The 16,295-nt window shown below is 44.5% G+C and overlaps 1 protein-coding gene across 1 annotated transcript in view; it reads right to left on the bottom strand.

Moving 5' to 3' along the window:
- KCNQ1 (potassium voltage-gated channel subfamily Q member 1) overlaps positions 1-16,295 on the bottom strand; it is a 131,441-nt gene that overhangs the window by 95,472 nt on the left and 19,674 nt on the right. The window contains exon 2 of the mRNA XM_066583214.1: positions 4,882-5,395. Within this exon, the coding sequence (XP_066439311.1) occupies positions 4,882-5,162 (281 nt within the window). The 5' untranslated portion in view covers positions 5,163-5,395. The remainder of the gene's footprint in view (positions 1-4,881; positions 5,396-16,295) is intronic.

The raw sequence follows: 16,295 nt of genomic DNA, 5'->3' as shown, positions 1-16,295 counted from the left end.
AAATCAGTACACTGCTTCTAAGTAAGGTATGTAGAAGGTAGGCCACTATTAGAGGGCCTATTGGAAGGCATGGCCATGCACAGCCTGTCCCATTTACTCGAATGCATGCCAGAAGCTCGAAGCTGGCAGAGCTTTTAGTCTGGCATACGCAGATGCCATAAGGTGAAAAATGTATCCAGAGGCAAAAAACCCCAGCCTTCATCACCATCCAGGTGGCAACCCTCCGCCGTTCCTCTAAGGTCCTGTAGGCTGCCGCCGGAGGCAGCAAGCTCACAAGATAGAAAATTTGCACTGATGATTTATTTAGCTCATGGAATATTGTCTGGACGGGATGCAATTGTATAAATCTCAGCTGTGAGAAAAGTCAGTTTTGTATGTTTTCAGTCTCCATGAAAACTGTTATTTATTCAGAAGGATTGAACTAGAATAGAACTTTACAAGCATAAAACTGGAAAACATACCAAACATGCAGCAAAATCACCACTACTGGTGCCAATTGACGGGTATTCAGCTACGGACCCACAGCCAGTTTGACCCTGCAATGCCGTTCCTCTCACCCAGTATTGAACCCTCACTGCAGCACATATTCCTCACCCGGCATGCTCTACTAAGTGTCCAACGGTCTGGTGATACAGAAGTGGGCATATAGCATGACTAGTGGCGGTGGGACTTAGCAGTGCTTGCCCGGTGAGGAAGATGTGCTGCAATGAGGGATCACTTTGAGGCGAGAGCTGCAGCATTGCAGATTCAAATCAGCTGCGGATAAGCAACTGAATACCAGTCAAGATCCGCGGAAATGTTGCGAGTTACTACAGAATTTCCAGCTGTTGAAATACAGTATTTCTGCTACATGTGAATGCACTATTAAAGGTCGGACTGCTAAAAAATTTGGTTTGTTACAGACCTGAACAAAGCTTTTAACAAAGTTCTTCCCAAAACGAGGTTCAACTGGTTCAGTTTGCTCAACACTAGTCCTGAACACTGGCGTATAACACAGTCTAATAGCCATAAAAGCCCAGTCTAATAGCCTCATAGTGTTCTACATAGCTTTTATGGCTCTTGGACCGTGTAATACAACCAGCTTTAGTGATTTTGGCGAACTTTCAGTTTGGTTCAAACTAATTTGGACTGAACAGAAAAAGTTTGGCATTCCAACCAAAGGTTCGCTTATCATTAGCCATTGGATAGGTCATAAATGTCTAGTATGTGGAATTCCTGCTTCTGTCGTGAGAAAATGTTGGTCAGCAGTGGTCAAATGGTGGTCAGCAGTGGTCAAATGGTGGTCAGCAGTGGTCAAATGGTGGTCAGCAGTGTCCACATACTGAGCAGTGAGGTTATTGTAGAGCTTGCAGAGTTCTTTCCATAACTCCCATGGTGAAGAGAGTTACAAAGAGGCACGGCTACCTTACCTGGCCAAACGGGTGCATGCCAGGGGTCCACAGCTACCAGACATTTATGACATATTGTATAGTTGTTAATGTAACTTTGGATATTTATGCCCCAGGAATGTCAGCAAACCCCCTACTTTGGGGTAACTTTTGCAAAAGCAGACACCCTCTTATTAGCCATTTAGGAGGACTGTTAATTATTCATCATGTGGATGATATCCGATAGTCATCCTATCCTTTTTAAAAGCAAGTCAAAGTGTTGAATTAAGGCCCTTTTACATGAAACGATTAGATCGGTCAAACAAGTAAAAATGAGCGATAATAGTTCACTTTTTGCTCTTTATGTTATGCAGGGATAAAAATCATCATTGGCTCGTTCACTAATCAATCGATTTACACACTGATCGCCCAGTCCTTCTCGGTCATTTATACCGCGAATGTGAAAGACGGAACGATTTTGTTTGAACGCGCCAACGATGTGTCTGCTGTATAAACGGGCTGCCCGAGCGAACTCAGACATCGTTGACTCCTTCAAACGAGAAATCAGCTTGTCTAAACGGACCCTTAGGTGAGAACTACACAGCAAGCCATAAAACCACCAGAAGTGACCTTGTGACACGAATTCCAATTGTGGGACAATTTACATAATCATTAATTTCCTAGAAGAAACAACTGCATTTACGTCTTTGCATCTCGGTCTTCATCATTTAAGGCAGTGAAGAATGGGGAGGATCTCAAACATGAGATATATAGAAAGTTACATAATGTTCATTACTCGACTGGTAAAAACACTTAAAATTAGAGCCGAGAACACAAAAGAGGATTTCACTTCATAAAACAAAAACGCAGACATTTATTAAAGGAGATGTCCCGAGGCAGCAAGTGGGGTTATACACTTCTGTATGGCCATAATAATGCACTTTGTAATATACATTGTGCATTAATTATGAGCCATACAGAAGTTATAAAAAGTTTTTTACTTACCTGCTCCGTTGCTGGCGTCCTGGTCTCCATGGTGCCGACTAATTTTTGGCCTCCGATGGCCAAATTAGCCGCGCTTGCGCAGTCCGGGTCTTCTGCTGTTCTCTATGGGGCTCCGTGTAGCTCCGTGTAGCTCCGCCCCGTCACGTGCCGATTCCAGCCAATCAGGAGGCTGGAATCGGCAGTGGACCGCACAGAAGAGCTGCGGTCCACGGAGGAAGAGGCCATCTTCAGCGGTGAGTAGAGAAGTCACCGGAGCGCCGGGATTCAGGTAAGCGCTGTGCGGGTGGTTTTTTTAACCCCTGCATCGGGGTTGTCTCGCGCCGAACGGGGGGGGGGTTTAAAAAAAAAAAAACCCGTTTCGGCGCGGGACATCTCCTTTAAGAATGTTGCTTCATACACCAAGGTTGGTTTCACATCTGCATTGGAACCTCCAGCTGGATGTTTCGGCACAAACATCGGAAGAAAAAAAAAAGTGATTTTTCTTCCAGCTAAGAACTGGGCAGCTGGGTGGAAAGCAACCAGACGCCATTATAGTCAATGGGGTCCGTTTGGCGCTGTTCTGTTCCATCCTAAGGCTGCCTACACATGGGTACTGCGATATCGGGCTCGCCAATGTGAGTTTTCATGGCGATGCAAGGAGGTTTTATGGCGAAAATGCCTCCCATCACTTCTGATCATGAGAGGATCGGCAAGTGTTTCCCATTGTCTTCAGTGTGAAACCTTGCATTGCACCCGTGTGCACATCACATGCCATGCAATAAGTTTTACTGTCCCATTGGATACAATAAGCGATGCGTTCCAAGGAACACAAAAAAAAAAAAGGACATGCAGTGATTTCTTTTTCCGGCGCTGCGATGCAGTGATGGAAAATATTGCTCATGTATATGAATGGGGTTCATATTCGAGATTCTCGGCTGTCGGAAACTGACCCAATATGTAGCCATCCGGCCGCAGTGCTTCACCTTTCCTGCTCCCTAAATCGGAGCAGGAAAGTAGAACCCCAAAGCAGCTGTGAAACTACCCATGCAACTTGCTCCACATTTAGGCACAGATCTCAATAAATTTTTAGTCTATTCTAAAGCCAGAAAATGAAGATCGGTCACCCCTGAACAACTGTTTACTGTGAATAAAGGTGGGTGGCTGGCCGGAAGAGATGTCCGACCTTCTCCACCTTACGGACTAACACCTCGGACTGACTGCAGCAATTACTTTTGCACCAGTTATGCAACGTGAAGTCAGAAAGCTATAGCCATGTGGATTGGCCATTCAAGACTCGAGGTAATCTGGTTGACAACACCAGCAGGAGTTACACTAATTTCACACGGGCAAATGTGTTATCAGGCCGTAAAACTTGACCCAATATCACGCTCAGCAAAGTGCTATTTACCCACAGATGCGAGGAGTTTTTCCCACAGATGCGAGGAGTTTTTCTTTAAAAAACACCTGCCATCACTTCAGGTAAAGCAGCGATCATCCGGTACGGCTGAAAGGATCGGCAAGTTTATCTCATGGTTTTCACGCCATGCGATGCATTTTCCGAACAAAGATAGGACATGCTGCGGTTTTTTCCGCATTGCAGAAAAAAAAAAAAGGGATTGCTCATGTATAGGACCCCATTCATGGGGTCCATATTCATGTCTCGCAACGCACAAATCTCACGCATGTAAAAGTAGTCTTAAGGCACTTTTACACGGAACGACTGTTGGGCACGCAAGCCGTCCAAGTGATTATCGATCCAGCACTTTTACACAGGAGCGATGGTTACTAACTGAATGGAAGTAGAGCATTCTGAAGGTCGCTTCCAGCCACCTGCCACCATTCAGAACAAACAGGCAGTTGTCCATAGATGAACCACTGCCTGTTTAACTGGGCCGATAGTTGCTTGGTTTTTAGGTGAACTGAACACCAAGGGAGTAGAACGATTCTCACTCATTTGCCCTGTTGAGTTCCGTGTTGAGAGATTACGCGGCCAATTGCGTAAAAGTACCCTTAGAACAGCAGAAATAATCATTGTGTCTTTTGAGAAAAGCTAGGCAGCATCATAACTTTTAGCTACTTCATTGACAATTCAGGCGCTCGCTGTGTAAACACGGACTATAGCTTTATTACAAAGTTTTGCTTTTTGAACGAGATATTGCTTTTTATTACGTCTATAGCTTTAGGTATTTTTGGAACGGAATGTAGCAAACCACCCCTGGCTTATAATATGTGACTTTTATAGAGGTCAGAAAACATTCATGGAATATTAGAATACTGTAGAATAAAAGAATAATCCACCACAATTTAACTAAATATAACTTAAAGAACCATAGAAAAAAAAAAAGAAAAAGAAAGTTTCCAAAAACTTTACATAGCTCCAAAGATATTCTACATACGAACCCATCACCATCTAAAACTCGTCCAGCCAAGCTCTACTGAAAAATGTGCTAAATATCCTCCAAGACAACTTTCACCGACAACCGTGCGCATACAAAAAGTCATAAAAACAATGAAAACGACATCTACTCACACTGTAAAGTGATAAACAAAGCACTTCCATCCTGTCGGCCGTTCCAAAAAGTTATAAACTCTGCCTTGTATGTTGGTTCTCGAAAGTAGAGGTCGCCTGGCACTGTAAATAGAAACTCTGGGGTCCAGATTGATCATCGGCCGTGGGGACTCCGTCGTAATCAGAACATCACGTTTCAGTTCAAAAGTGGTGGTAGCGCGTTCTTGACCTTGCTGTCCATTGCTGTTTAACCCCTGAGGTAAAGGGATATGCTCGTAATGAGTGTTCAGATTTTCATTCATCTCCAGGGGACTCTTGTTTAGAGATCTTTTTCCTAGGGGTTAAGATTCCGATGTTCCAGTTTTTTTTTTTGCTGTGTCTTAGGAGGAGGAGATGACGAGGACGTTTGAGAAGAAGTTGTAAGAAAAGGGTAAAAAAAAAAAAAAAGTTTTGACGGCTATGAAAGTTTAGTGAAAGACATTGCATGTAGAAAGTTTCAAGTTCTTCTTTTCCCCCGGTGTCTTTAATCTGACTGCTGGAAAGCAATAAGAAAGTAAAATCTAGTTAGTAACACACATGAGTTTTGAAGTCCTGCCTACTCCAGCTCTCTCCTGATGACTGCTCTCGTCGGGGAGTGGTTTGGGCAAGATTCCTTCCTAACCACAGCTCTCTTAGAGGTCTATTAGGGTTGTTGGTTTTAGAGGTGTGATCCTCGACGCTGGATCCTCTGGAAACTTTACCTTCTCTTCACTTTCTTAGGGAACTTTCTCCCCTGTCCTACAGAGGATATATAACATGTGCCTACTGTCCCGGAGGGGAAGGAATGCCTTTCATTCCATTGCAACTATGAACTTGAGACTGATAAGAGTGCTACATGTTGTGTATATTACATACTGTATGTTCTCTCCTGCTGGTAGGGTTTTTCGTGTTTTTTAATCCCCTACCATATCACTGTATGGAAGGTGTAAGTCGGTGGAGCTGCCGCCTTCTAGTTAATAGTGGGCATTATATGTATTTTTATTACATTTATGTTAGGTTGTGTTTTATAGGAAGGGTTTCTGCTTTTATACAGATGTATTCCTCCTAACAAAATTATAACTAGAAAGCAAAAAAAATAAAAAATTATCACCAAGCAACGTCTTTCATACGAGTCAATTCTCCTGAACCATTAAAATGGGTTTTCCAGTTAAATACTGTTGATGACCCATCATCAGGATAGGTCATCAATAGTTAATCGGCCGGGGTCCGTTGCGATCACTGTGCGGGCGCATGCCGTCATTGAAATTAATTGGAGCCATGCTTGTAGTTACAAGTGCCGGCCACTATATGGGAGGTCAATGTAGAGGTTTTCCCCTCTACCCTCCATTTGTAGCGGAAGCCTCCGCGCCGGCCTCCCATGTAGTGGCCGGAGCTTGTAAATACAGGCACAGCTCCCATTGATTTCAATGAGAGCTGAGCCTGCAGTTACAAGCACCGGCCACTATACAAAGGTCGGTGCGGAGGCTTTTGCTTCAACCTGTTATTGTGGCGCCCGCTCAGCTGATTGGTCTGGGTTAAGTACTATTGATAGGATATCAATAGTATTTAACTGGAAAACCCCTTTAATGCTCAGCACAGTCAGTGGATCCAGAAAAAGTGGACGCCAAAGAACGCGCTGGCTGGATACAATCAAGGTTGACACAAACATGACTGTGAAAAAGCTGAAGGAAGTGGCCAAAGACAGGGAAGCATGGCATATGCTGATCCACAAGGTGCCCGAAAGTCGGCAACGACTGAACAGATAAATCAACATCATTCCTCCCCCCCTACCGATTGTGCATTAGGAACCCGCCTCCACTGGTAGCCCTTGCTCTAACCAACATGATGATGGGCGTTAAGGCAGATTAGTTGGGAATGTGACAGTATGGTCAGACTATAGACTTGCACTGGTGTGATTATGCCCTTCACTTTCAGGTGAGCATACTTTAAAGGGAGAGGCTTCCCGCCAATAGAGGAGTCTGCAATGTACAGCTCAAAGTAAGCAGATGGGGTTTTAATGCACCCCATTAACTTAGGCCTCATGTCCACGGGCCAATTGGATTCTGCAAGCTGATTTCGGCAGCGGGAGACCTGCGAAACCATTTGTGGGAGATCGGGGATGTAAGGGTTTATGCGCGCAGGCAAAAAAAAAAAATATAAAATCCACAACCCCATCTCCAGCCTTTTCCTTACCCCCTAATTGATTTTAGCAATTGTATTTGTGGATGCACTGCGGATTGTCCCCACCCATTGACTTCTATTGAGCTTGTCCGCACGGAATCCACACTGAAACTGAGCATGCTGTGATTTGTTTTCCGCACCAAACCTGAATGCTTAAAGGGGTTGTCCCGCGCCGAAACGTTTTTGTTTTTTTTTCAATAGCCCCCCCGTTCGGCGCGAGACAAACCCAATGCATGTGTTGAAAAAAAAAAACGGATAGTACTTACCCGAATCCCCGCACTCCGGTGACTTCTTACTTACCTTGCGAAGATGGCCGCCGGGATCTTCACCCTCGGTGGACCGCAGGTCTTCTGTGCGGTCCATTGCCGATTCCAGCCTCCTGATTGGCTGGAATCGGCACACGTGACGGGGCGGAGCTACGAGGAGCGCTCTCCAGCACGAGCAGCCCCATTCAACACGGAGAAGACCGGACTGCGCAAGCGCATCTAATCGGGCGATTAGACGCTGAAAATTAGACGGCACCATGGCGACGAGGACGCTAGCAATGGAGCAGGTAAGTGAATAACTTCTGTATGGCTCATAATTAATGCACGATGTACATTACAAAGTGCATTAATATGGCCATACAGAAGTGTATACCCCCACTTTGTTTCGCGGGACAACCCCTTTAAATTCAGATGCAGATGCCAATGCTTCCCTATGGGCACTTTAAATTGCGGATCTAACGTGCAGATTCCGCGAGTCAAATCCGTCCGTGGACATTGGCCCTTACAGAGGGAATAAATAAATAAAAAAAATCTACAGCGCATTAGGGTAACGATACGGATTTTAAAGTCTGAAGAATGATGTATTTGTTACAAAAATCATTCATTGCAATGCAGAGAGTGAACTCCGCAGTTAAAATCCGTGCTAAAATCCTCATGCGTGCACATATGGCCGTATGCGCTCTGCGTATTACCTGTGTGGTTTTGCAGTAGCAAAGTAGCAAAATCCCATAGACTTTAGTTGCGCCACTCAACAAAAAAAGTCTCATCTTGGCGCATATTATGTACGCATACACGCCATGATAGTGGATTGGTGGAATGCAGCAAGTACGCAGCTCATTGCATATTTCCCAGGTCCTCACACGAGGCTCGCCAGTGAACACGGTCCTGTGAGCCTGGCCTTAAAATGAGTGTAGCTGTAAGTGGTGACTGGTTAGGAGAGAGGTATAGCGATTGTCAGAGCCATTGTAGGCATGATCTGAAAGAAGTGGAGACTGACCGCAGGGGTTTGGATGGGGGGGGGGGGGAATTAAGCGAGCTACTGACCAGCACCAGAGTTGGGTGAAGATATAATTTTTTTTTTAAATAATGGAGATAAAAGTAAATAATTCGATTTTTATGCCCTAAGAACTGAACAGAGACAGAATTGTGATGGAGTGGCCCAACACAGGTGTGAATGGGCCCCAGCCGTCACTCAGAGTGCCTGTAACAAGTGAAGTGCCTCTCTGTCAGGAGGAGAGATTAAGGTTTGCTAATTGAACTGGTGTCGCTTAAATTGTCTCTACACTGTGATACATGAGAGACTGCCCCCTTGTGGACACTAAAGGCTTTCCTAGCCTGGCCAGTTTAGGTTGTGCTAGAAGTTGCAGTAAAGTTAATAAGAACTTTGAAAATAGTTTCCTGATCTAGGTCAACCACTTTGTGACCATCCATGGGGGCGCCCCGTCTTTGTGAACCCCTCCCCTGTTTACAAGGGTATGCATCAATGTGGTCACTTGTATCAATCAGTCCATTGGAGGACACTTTTGTTCAGGTCTGTACAATGCGCTACATTTTGAGTATCAACAATTATGCAGTTTTCACACTTAGGGTTCCGCTTCCCTGCTCCAACGAAACCAAGCCGAACATCGCTGGGCGGACCCTATTGGCAATAATTACTTGCTGTGTGAGGTCAATCGCCCTGAATCATGTGTGCGAAATATGTGCCAATTTAGACCATGCTGCAATTCTTGTGAGCGGCAGATTGTAAGTATGGCCGATCGCTACTGCGTATTATACGGGTACTACGCTTTCAGCATACGGTCATGTGAGCCCAGCTTACACAGTCTCTTAACAAGGGTCCTACTCAAGGGGAGACCTGCTCAAAGTGGACGATCCCTTTAATGGCCTTCTCAAAAAACACATTCCCGAGTTTCCTGCTCTTGCAAGCTATTTATTCTGTGGCATCTTAACTTCTGCTTCCAGGAGTCATCGGAGCGAATATCTTACAGTAAACTAAAGTGCTTCACAATCTCGCTTCAACAACACCAGTCGATCATAACGCAAGTGATGCAAAGCGGTCACAGTCCATGAGAAACCGTTCTACATCGCCCTCTTGTGGTCACAGGAACCACAGCCTTCAAATTTGGAAACCTGGTGGGAGAACTTCATGTATGGCTAAAACTTTGCAGGATCCAGTTTGTACAGCGTTGAAATTAGAAGTCTACCAATGAATGGAATTTAATTAAATGGCCAATTACTAATACACAGTATAAGCAGAGCGAGCCACAGAGTCCAGCTCGGTAGTCACAGGCAGCACTCTGGTGACTAAGTACAAGCTCAGCGCTGGTGCAACGCCTGGTAATGTAAACCAGTGATAGACCCAACAAACCTGAACCTCCACAGTCAGCAGCAATACACAAAAGCCAATTCATAAGAAACTAGTCATTGTACAAAATAGGTCATTAGTAGCCAGAAACCTACCATGACCGTATATGGCCACCTCCACAACCGAACCGGATGGGAGCTGTAACTGACAGCCGCATGCAGCAAACTGTCACTTTCTTTAACCCCTTAACTGCACTGCAATTGTTTCTCTTCTATTCCTGCTTTCTCAAAAAAAAAAAAAAAAATGCATAAGGCTACATTTACATGAGCGATAACAGCGGGCGAGTGTGTGTGTGGGGGGGGGGGGGATAAAAAAATGGAAATTACACCGCATTCGCATGTGAGTGCAAGGTTATCCCCCCCCCAATCCCCCAAGGTCCCGTTGAAAACAGGCCATCATTCCTCCATTGCCCCAAAAATACAAAATGCTGCAATTTTTTTTTCCCGGAGGAAAAAATAAATAAAAGAAATTAGAAAGAAAAAAAAAGTTTATTTTTTTGCCCCCATAATCTTTCAGTGGATGAATGGTGTGAGAGCTTATCTTTAAAGGAACAGCCTGTGGTTTCCATTGGCACTATTTTGGGCTGTGATTTTTTTGATGAGGTCCTAGAAAAGTGCATGTTTCTTTACTTTTGGAGGAATAAGAACACAAAAAACCTTCCCATTTACTTAGATTTTTTTTTATCTAGGTCTAAATACATGACAGCTCTGAGGGCCTTCAGGAGACCCCCTGGATGGCACTTTGTGATCTCGCTGCAGGGTTGGGGTGGGTGAGCAGTTTTAGACCTCAAATTTCCAACTGCACTTTTTAAATACCCCAATCAGAATTGACAGTGGCATTTCAAGTGTTAAAAGCCGCTATCACAGTAAACTGCTGTTGCGCCCGTTGCAGCTGGGTGTCAGCTGTCAAAGACAGCCAACACGGCCATGTACAGATTGGGCTCAGCTTTCAAATTCACACCATATTGACCCCATGCACCTATGTTGCATCCACCAAAGATTAACTGGGGGCCACAGTGTAGTGAGCATTATTCCTGGGAGGGGGAAAATAATGTAGTGTGGATTTTCCTGGGGGGAGGGGGGGGGGGGCACAGTGGATTGGGTATTACAAATTAAATTCAGGGGCCATAGGGAGTCACAGTATTTTTAGGTGACACTGTGCATTCACACACAGCTTTAAAGGTTCGTAGATGTTCTAGGCAAGTTCTTAACAGGGGGAAGTCTTGTTGGGACAAATCCCTGCGATTGTCTCTGTTTTGGGCAGACAGTTAAGCAATTACAAAGATATTTTTATAACTTTGCTACTGGCACCTAACTACAGAGTTTGTATGTCAAAGTCTATGAATGTTCTCGTGGCTGCGCCTGAACAAGCTCAATGGCCGTAGGTCCTACATGAACCGTTGCCGCAACCTCCGCTTATTGTATAGAATGACATAGCGATAGATTACAATGTATTAATGACTTGGGTGCTACTCAATTCAGGTCAAAGGCTTCGGTCAACATAAGAAGCTGGTTAATACATCAGGAGATGGGAGGACAGAGCAATCAACCGCAGACTACAAAAAATACATCAATTTGGACTAAGGACCAGCAAAAGAATGGAGTAATCCATCACAAAAACAGGAAGAAAAAAAACAAAACACCTCACTAAAAAGTTCTGGGCAGCAGGTAGGATTTTCTGAATGTGCTTTTTAGTGACCTCCATAAGAAAAGATAACAGAGGACATTTACTAAGACTGGACATCGGTCATGGTATAGATTCACCCTGGCGGAGGATGCACCTAATATTTGAAGAGGTACACAACTCTTCCTGCATTACAAATGCAGAATGGGAGGGTGGAGCAAAACTGAATGGTAGATGGAGCCCGAGGGATCGGCAAGGGGCGTGTGAATGCGTATAGGACACCATGGCGCTGCAACCAACCAAATGCCAGCTCCACAAATGGGCGTGAACAGAGTCAAGTAATTAAGCAAGAACTGTAATTTGGTGCAACGCTCCAAATTTAGACAATTAACTTCTGGTAATTGAAGATAAAATTTTAATACTGGTTGCCTAATAAAAAGAGAAATTGAACAACCAGCAACAAAACACTTCATCAATTCGCCTGGAGTACATACTATGAGAGGGCAATGGTGGCTAGAGTAATAAAAAGGGTGAAAGTAAGATTTGGCAAAGGACATAAAAATAAATTGCATTTGCATAATAAATCGCGGGTTTGTAAGAGTCTTATTGGTCAGAGCTTTTGTGATCAATATTGCACACACCCATGTAAATGTATCCCAAAACTGGCATTTTATATGCCAGTCTTATTTTCCTCATCGGTGCATGATATGCCACATCTCGATTCCTCCATGTCCACCACACAGAAGTGTAAGCCAGCTACGAGAGGCCATTGATTTCTGGTAGGAATTAACTATACATGAATGTGTTAGTCTGGGATGGCCATGCCCTAACAAGCCACATCCCTTTTTCAGGAAAGGGGTTCAGAATGGTACACCTATCAAAAAGGTCAACATTTTTTAAAAGGGTACGGTAACCTTGGAACACCACCATAAACGAAGTTTTGGTGCTGTGGGATGTAATTTTTTTTTTTTTTTAATTTATATACTCACCTACTTGCCGCCAATGAAGATCCTGCGGTGCCACAAGTTATGGAAGTGCAGGTCACTTGTAGAAGAGACATATGTTTGGGCGCCACGCAATCTTCACTAGCAGACAAAGTGGGAACTGGGTTATGACAAAGTATAAAAATGACATCACTCGTCTCATCACCTCCTGGACCACCACCATAAGGCCAGTGGCACACAGACGGATTTGAATTGCGGAAGAGACAGACCACGGTGCAGTGTTCAGAAAACAGTCTACAAATGAGTGTCTTGTCCTCCTCTGGTGTGTGTGTCCAGAAGTGGAGTCATACAGATAACTTGGACTGTAGGCCCGGTGTCATCCTGTGTCCAGGAATGTATGTGTGTCCATGAGTGGAGTCATACAGATAGCATGGACTGTAGGCCACGTGTGATTCTGTGTTCTCCTCCCTGACCTCCGTAATTTTCTCTTCCTGCACCGGTGTGCGAAATTAATCAATTCTGAAAGTAAAGTTCCAGTCATGGTCCGTTCCCGGCGACTGAAGATAACTCCTACGGAGTAAGGAATGGTGGCGTCATCCGTGACATATTTCTTCAAGTCCACTACACCACCTATTCAGGTAACTGCTGTCCCAGCGTTGCCAGAAAGAGGCCTGGTGGCGCGTCGGGCAGGGTTACTTGTGTCCCTCAGGGGAGGAATTGGGGAGAGATGTTATGGTGACACTACCAACTCCCCCACCCCACCCCACCCCCATCCCCTTAGTGGTGTGCCTTGTGTCTCAGTCGCTGCAGAGGCCTAAGGTCAAAAGCCCTGTATAACACTTTCAGAGTGTTATATGGGGCTTTTGTGTCTCTTAGATAGTGTTATACACCAGTTTTAGGGGTTTTGGTTCGGTTTGTATTACTTCGGACTGAACCAATCTTTTTGCAGAAGTTCAGCAAACAAGCAGAACCAAATTTTCCACGGGTTCACTCATCACTAGCAAGTAGGTTACTAGTAGACATTTGAAGAGTTCCTTAGAGGACCATAGAACCACATTCATGGATGGTGGGTAACGAAGAGTAAGGACCCTTTCACACTGAACGATCCCGCTGGATCATGGGAAGCTGAACAATAAGCGTTCAGTGTAAATGCCTACATGATCTGAGCAAACATGAAAGGCGTAAAAAATTAGTGAGCCACCTCCATGGACGGACATAGAATAGCACAAAGTAACTTCTACAATCACATGTAGAAAAAAAAACAAACAAAAAAAAAAAACAGACAATGCGGAAAACTAATAATAAATTTAAAAAGAAAATCCAGATGTTTTATTTTAAGGGGTCTGTCTGTTTAAGAGAATGGCCAGAGACAGCACTAAAGCAGCAGGGAACGAGTTGGCATGCAGTTTGCCCCAGGACATAGCACATCTTCTAAAGATAATGGAAGGATTATGTCTGGGCTACAGAAGAGAAGGCAACACCCTTAGGTATAGGAGGAAGGGACAGATGCAATGTGGAGATCAGAGGCTTAACTTGAAGCTCCCGGGCCCCAATGCAAAACCTGGAACCGGGCCCCCAACTGTAATGCTTCATTCATAGTACTGGGCTCCCTATATGGAGAAGTGAGGCCTTATGCCCCCCCCCCCCCCCCCCCCCCCCAAGGCTCCTGGGCCCAGGTGCAACCACATCCCCTACATCCTCTATAATTACGCCCCCTGGTGGAGATCCTTACACAGTTCACAGGTCAGGACCATGATATTGCGGCAAAGAGATTACAGAACATGTAAAATACCATAAAAAACAGTCTTAAAGAAAAAAAATACAGAAAATAAAAATTAAAAAAAAAAATCACCTATTGTCTAAACTCAAAAGGGAACCCATTACCAGGTATAAGCACCATAAACTAATTTATGGTGATCACACGGCAGCTTCTGTGAGACCTGGGAGGCTCCCATTCGGCACGAGTCGCTTTGATGAATCTGGTGCTTTAAGACTGCCTGTTTTATTTTGGACTAACTAAAGGAGCCTTTACATTGGGGCGATAATCGCCCCGATCATCGTTGGAAACTGCTATTTTGGGTGATAGTCATCCTGTGTACATGCGGCCACTCGGTACAGAGCGAAAAATCACTCTGTTGAAGTCTTTTGGTTTTTGACTCAGTCAACCCCTTACTGACCAAGCTCTCCCCACCTTTCGGTTTTTCACCCCCCTTTTAAGAAAAAAATTGTAACTCCTTTACTTATCCATCGATGTAGCTGTATGAGGGCTTGTTTTTTGTGGGACAAGTTGTATTTTTCAATTGTACTATTTAATGTAGCATATAATTTATTGAAAAACTTTTTTTTTAAATTCTAAGTGGAAGAAAAATGAAATTCCGCCATCTTTCGTTGAGTCTTGGTTCTACGGCGACCAAACTACAACAGAAATGACAACTTTATTCTATGGGTCAGTACCATTACTATCTTTTGCAATAGCTTTTTATTTTTCCATCGACATAGTTGTGCGAGGGCTCATTTTTTGTGGGACGTCCTGTAGTTTGCATTGATACCATTTTGGAATACATATGACTTTTTGACAGTTTTTTATTGCATTTTTTCTTGGAGACAGGGTGACCAAAAAAGCGCATCTGTCATTTTTTTTCCCCCTGATATCAACACAGTTCCCTACAGTCTCATTGCGGGGGCTTTTACGGAACCCTCAAACATCGTTCGGGGTGGGGGGTGGGGGGGGGTGGGGATTTCAATTCCGCGGTCAGAATTGAATTTAAATGGTTAACCGCTCCGATGAGCCGTGCGGCTTATTGGAGCTGTTGGGGCCAGGCATCAGCTGTAAGAAACAGCCATTAGCTGTGATGTATGGAGGGAGATCGCTGCGCAATCTATTTTCATACATAGCCCGCAGCTGCAGGACGTAAAAACATGATAGGCCGTTCACTAAGGGGTTAAATACATAGCCACTATCAGGCCATGTGAATAGGCAGTAGGTTCCTCTATGAACGACTGCCTGTTTGCAGTGAATGGAGGTGGGTGGGAGCGATAGTCTGTGGGGCAGCAGTTGGGTGCTCATGAGCCCCACAGTTATCCTGTTTAAAAGGTGCCTTAACCTGTACACATTATATACCCCAGCATGTGCGTGGTGCTCAATAGTCTGCACTGCTGAGACGGGTTTTGTATTGTTTGTTTCTTAATCTGACCTGGAATGTACTTTATAAAGACGTATGTTCTGCGCTTCCTCCTTCACTACAGTTTCCTCCAGCTGTCAACAACAATCTGGTAGGTTCAGGAGTTTCCTATAAACTATGCGTGTGTGGAGCTGTATTCAGTCTCTCCTATAGTTTGTTCAAATGACAAACTCAGTTCTGCTATATCAATGTACATCAAGTCTAAAGACTAAGGGTCCTTATACGCGGGATGACTTCAGCGCCTGAAAGTCATCCCAGCGATAATCAACTTTGTTCTTTTGTAGTGGCCCAGAACACCATGTGGGGTCTTCAGCTGCCATCTTGTCTGCTACCAGATTACTACCAAACACAGAGCCACATGGAAGCACCTTCAGCTTCCATGTAGGGGGAACATGGAGGAGAGGGAGAGATATGCTGTAGGCATATATCTATATTACACTCAAGTTCAGCACTAACAAACCAATCATGTTAAATCAGGGAACCCAAACAACCAATCAGGTTGAATCAGACAAGCCAAACAACCAAACAGGTTGCTAAAAAATTGCTCCATAGTGCCGAACTTGAGTGTAATATAGATATATGCATCCCGCTGTGATTGAAGTCTGGATGTGAATGGAGTGAGTCCCAAGATCTTAAGAGAGAGCAGCTTCCAATAATTCTGTATATTGAGACCCATGCAGGCACAAATTTATATTACAAGTTTCCTATGCGGCCGTTCAACTCCAGGATCACCGTATAGAGGTACGCTGCTGAGTCACACCCACACACTGGCCGTGCAGGGTGTTATAAGTAAATAGTGGCCAGAGTATCTGCTGAGTGACCCCTACAGCCCTTCCTCCTCTGGAGTGCTCCCAGT

Source organism: Eleutherodactylus coqui, chromosome 11, assembly GCF_035609145.1.
Source record: "Eleutherodactylus coqui strain aEleCoq1 chromosome 11, aEleCoq1.hap1, whole genome shotgun sequence".
In the NCBI taxonomy this organism is placed as follows: Eukaryota; Metazoa; Chordata; class Amphibia; order Anura; family Eleutherodactylidae; genus Eleutherodactylus; species Eleutherodactylus coqui.
This window is presented reverse-complemented; position numbering and strand designations above follow the sequence as displayed.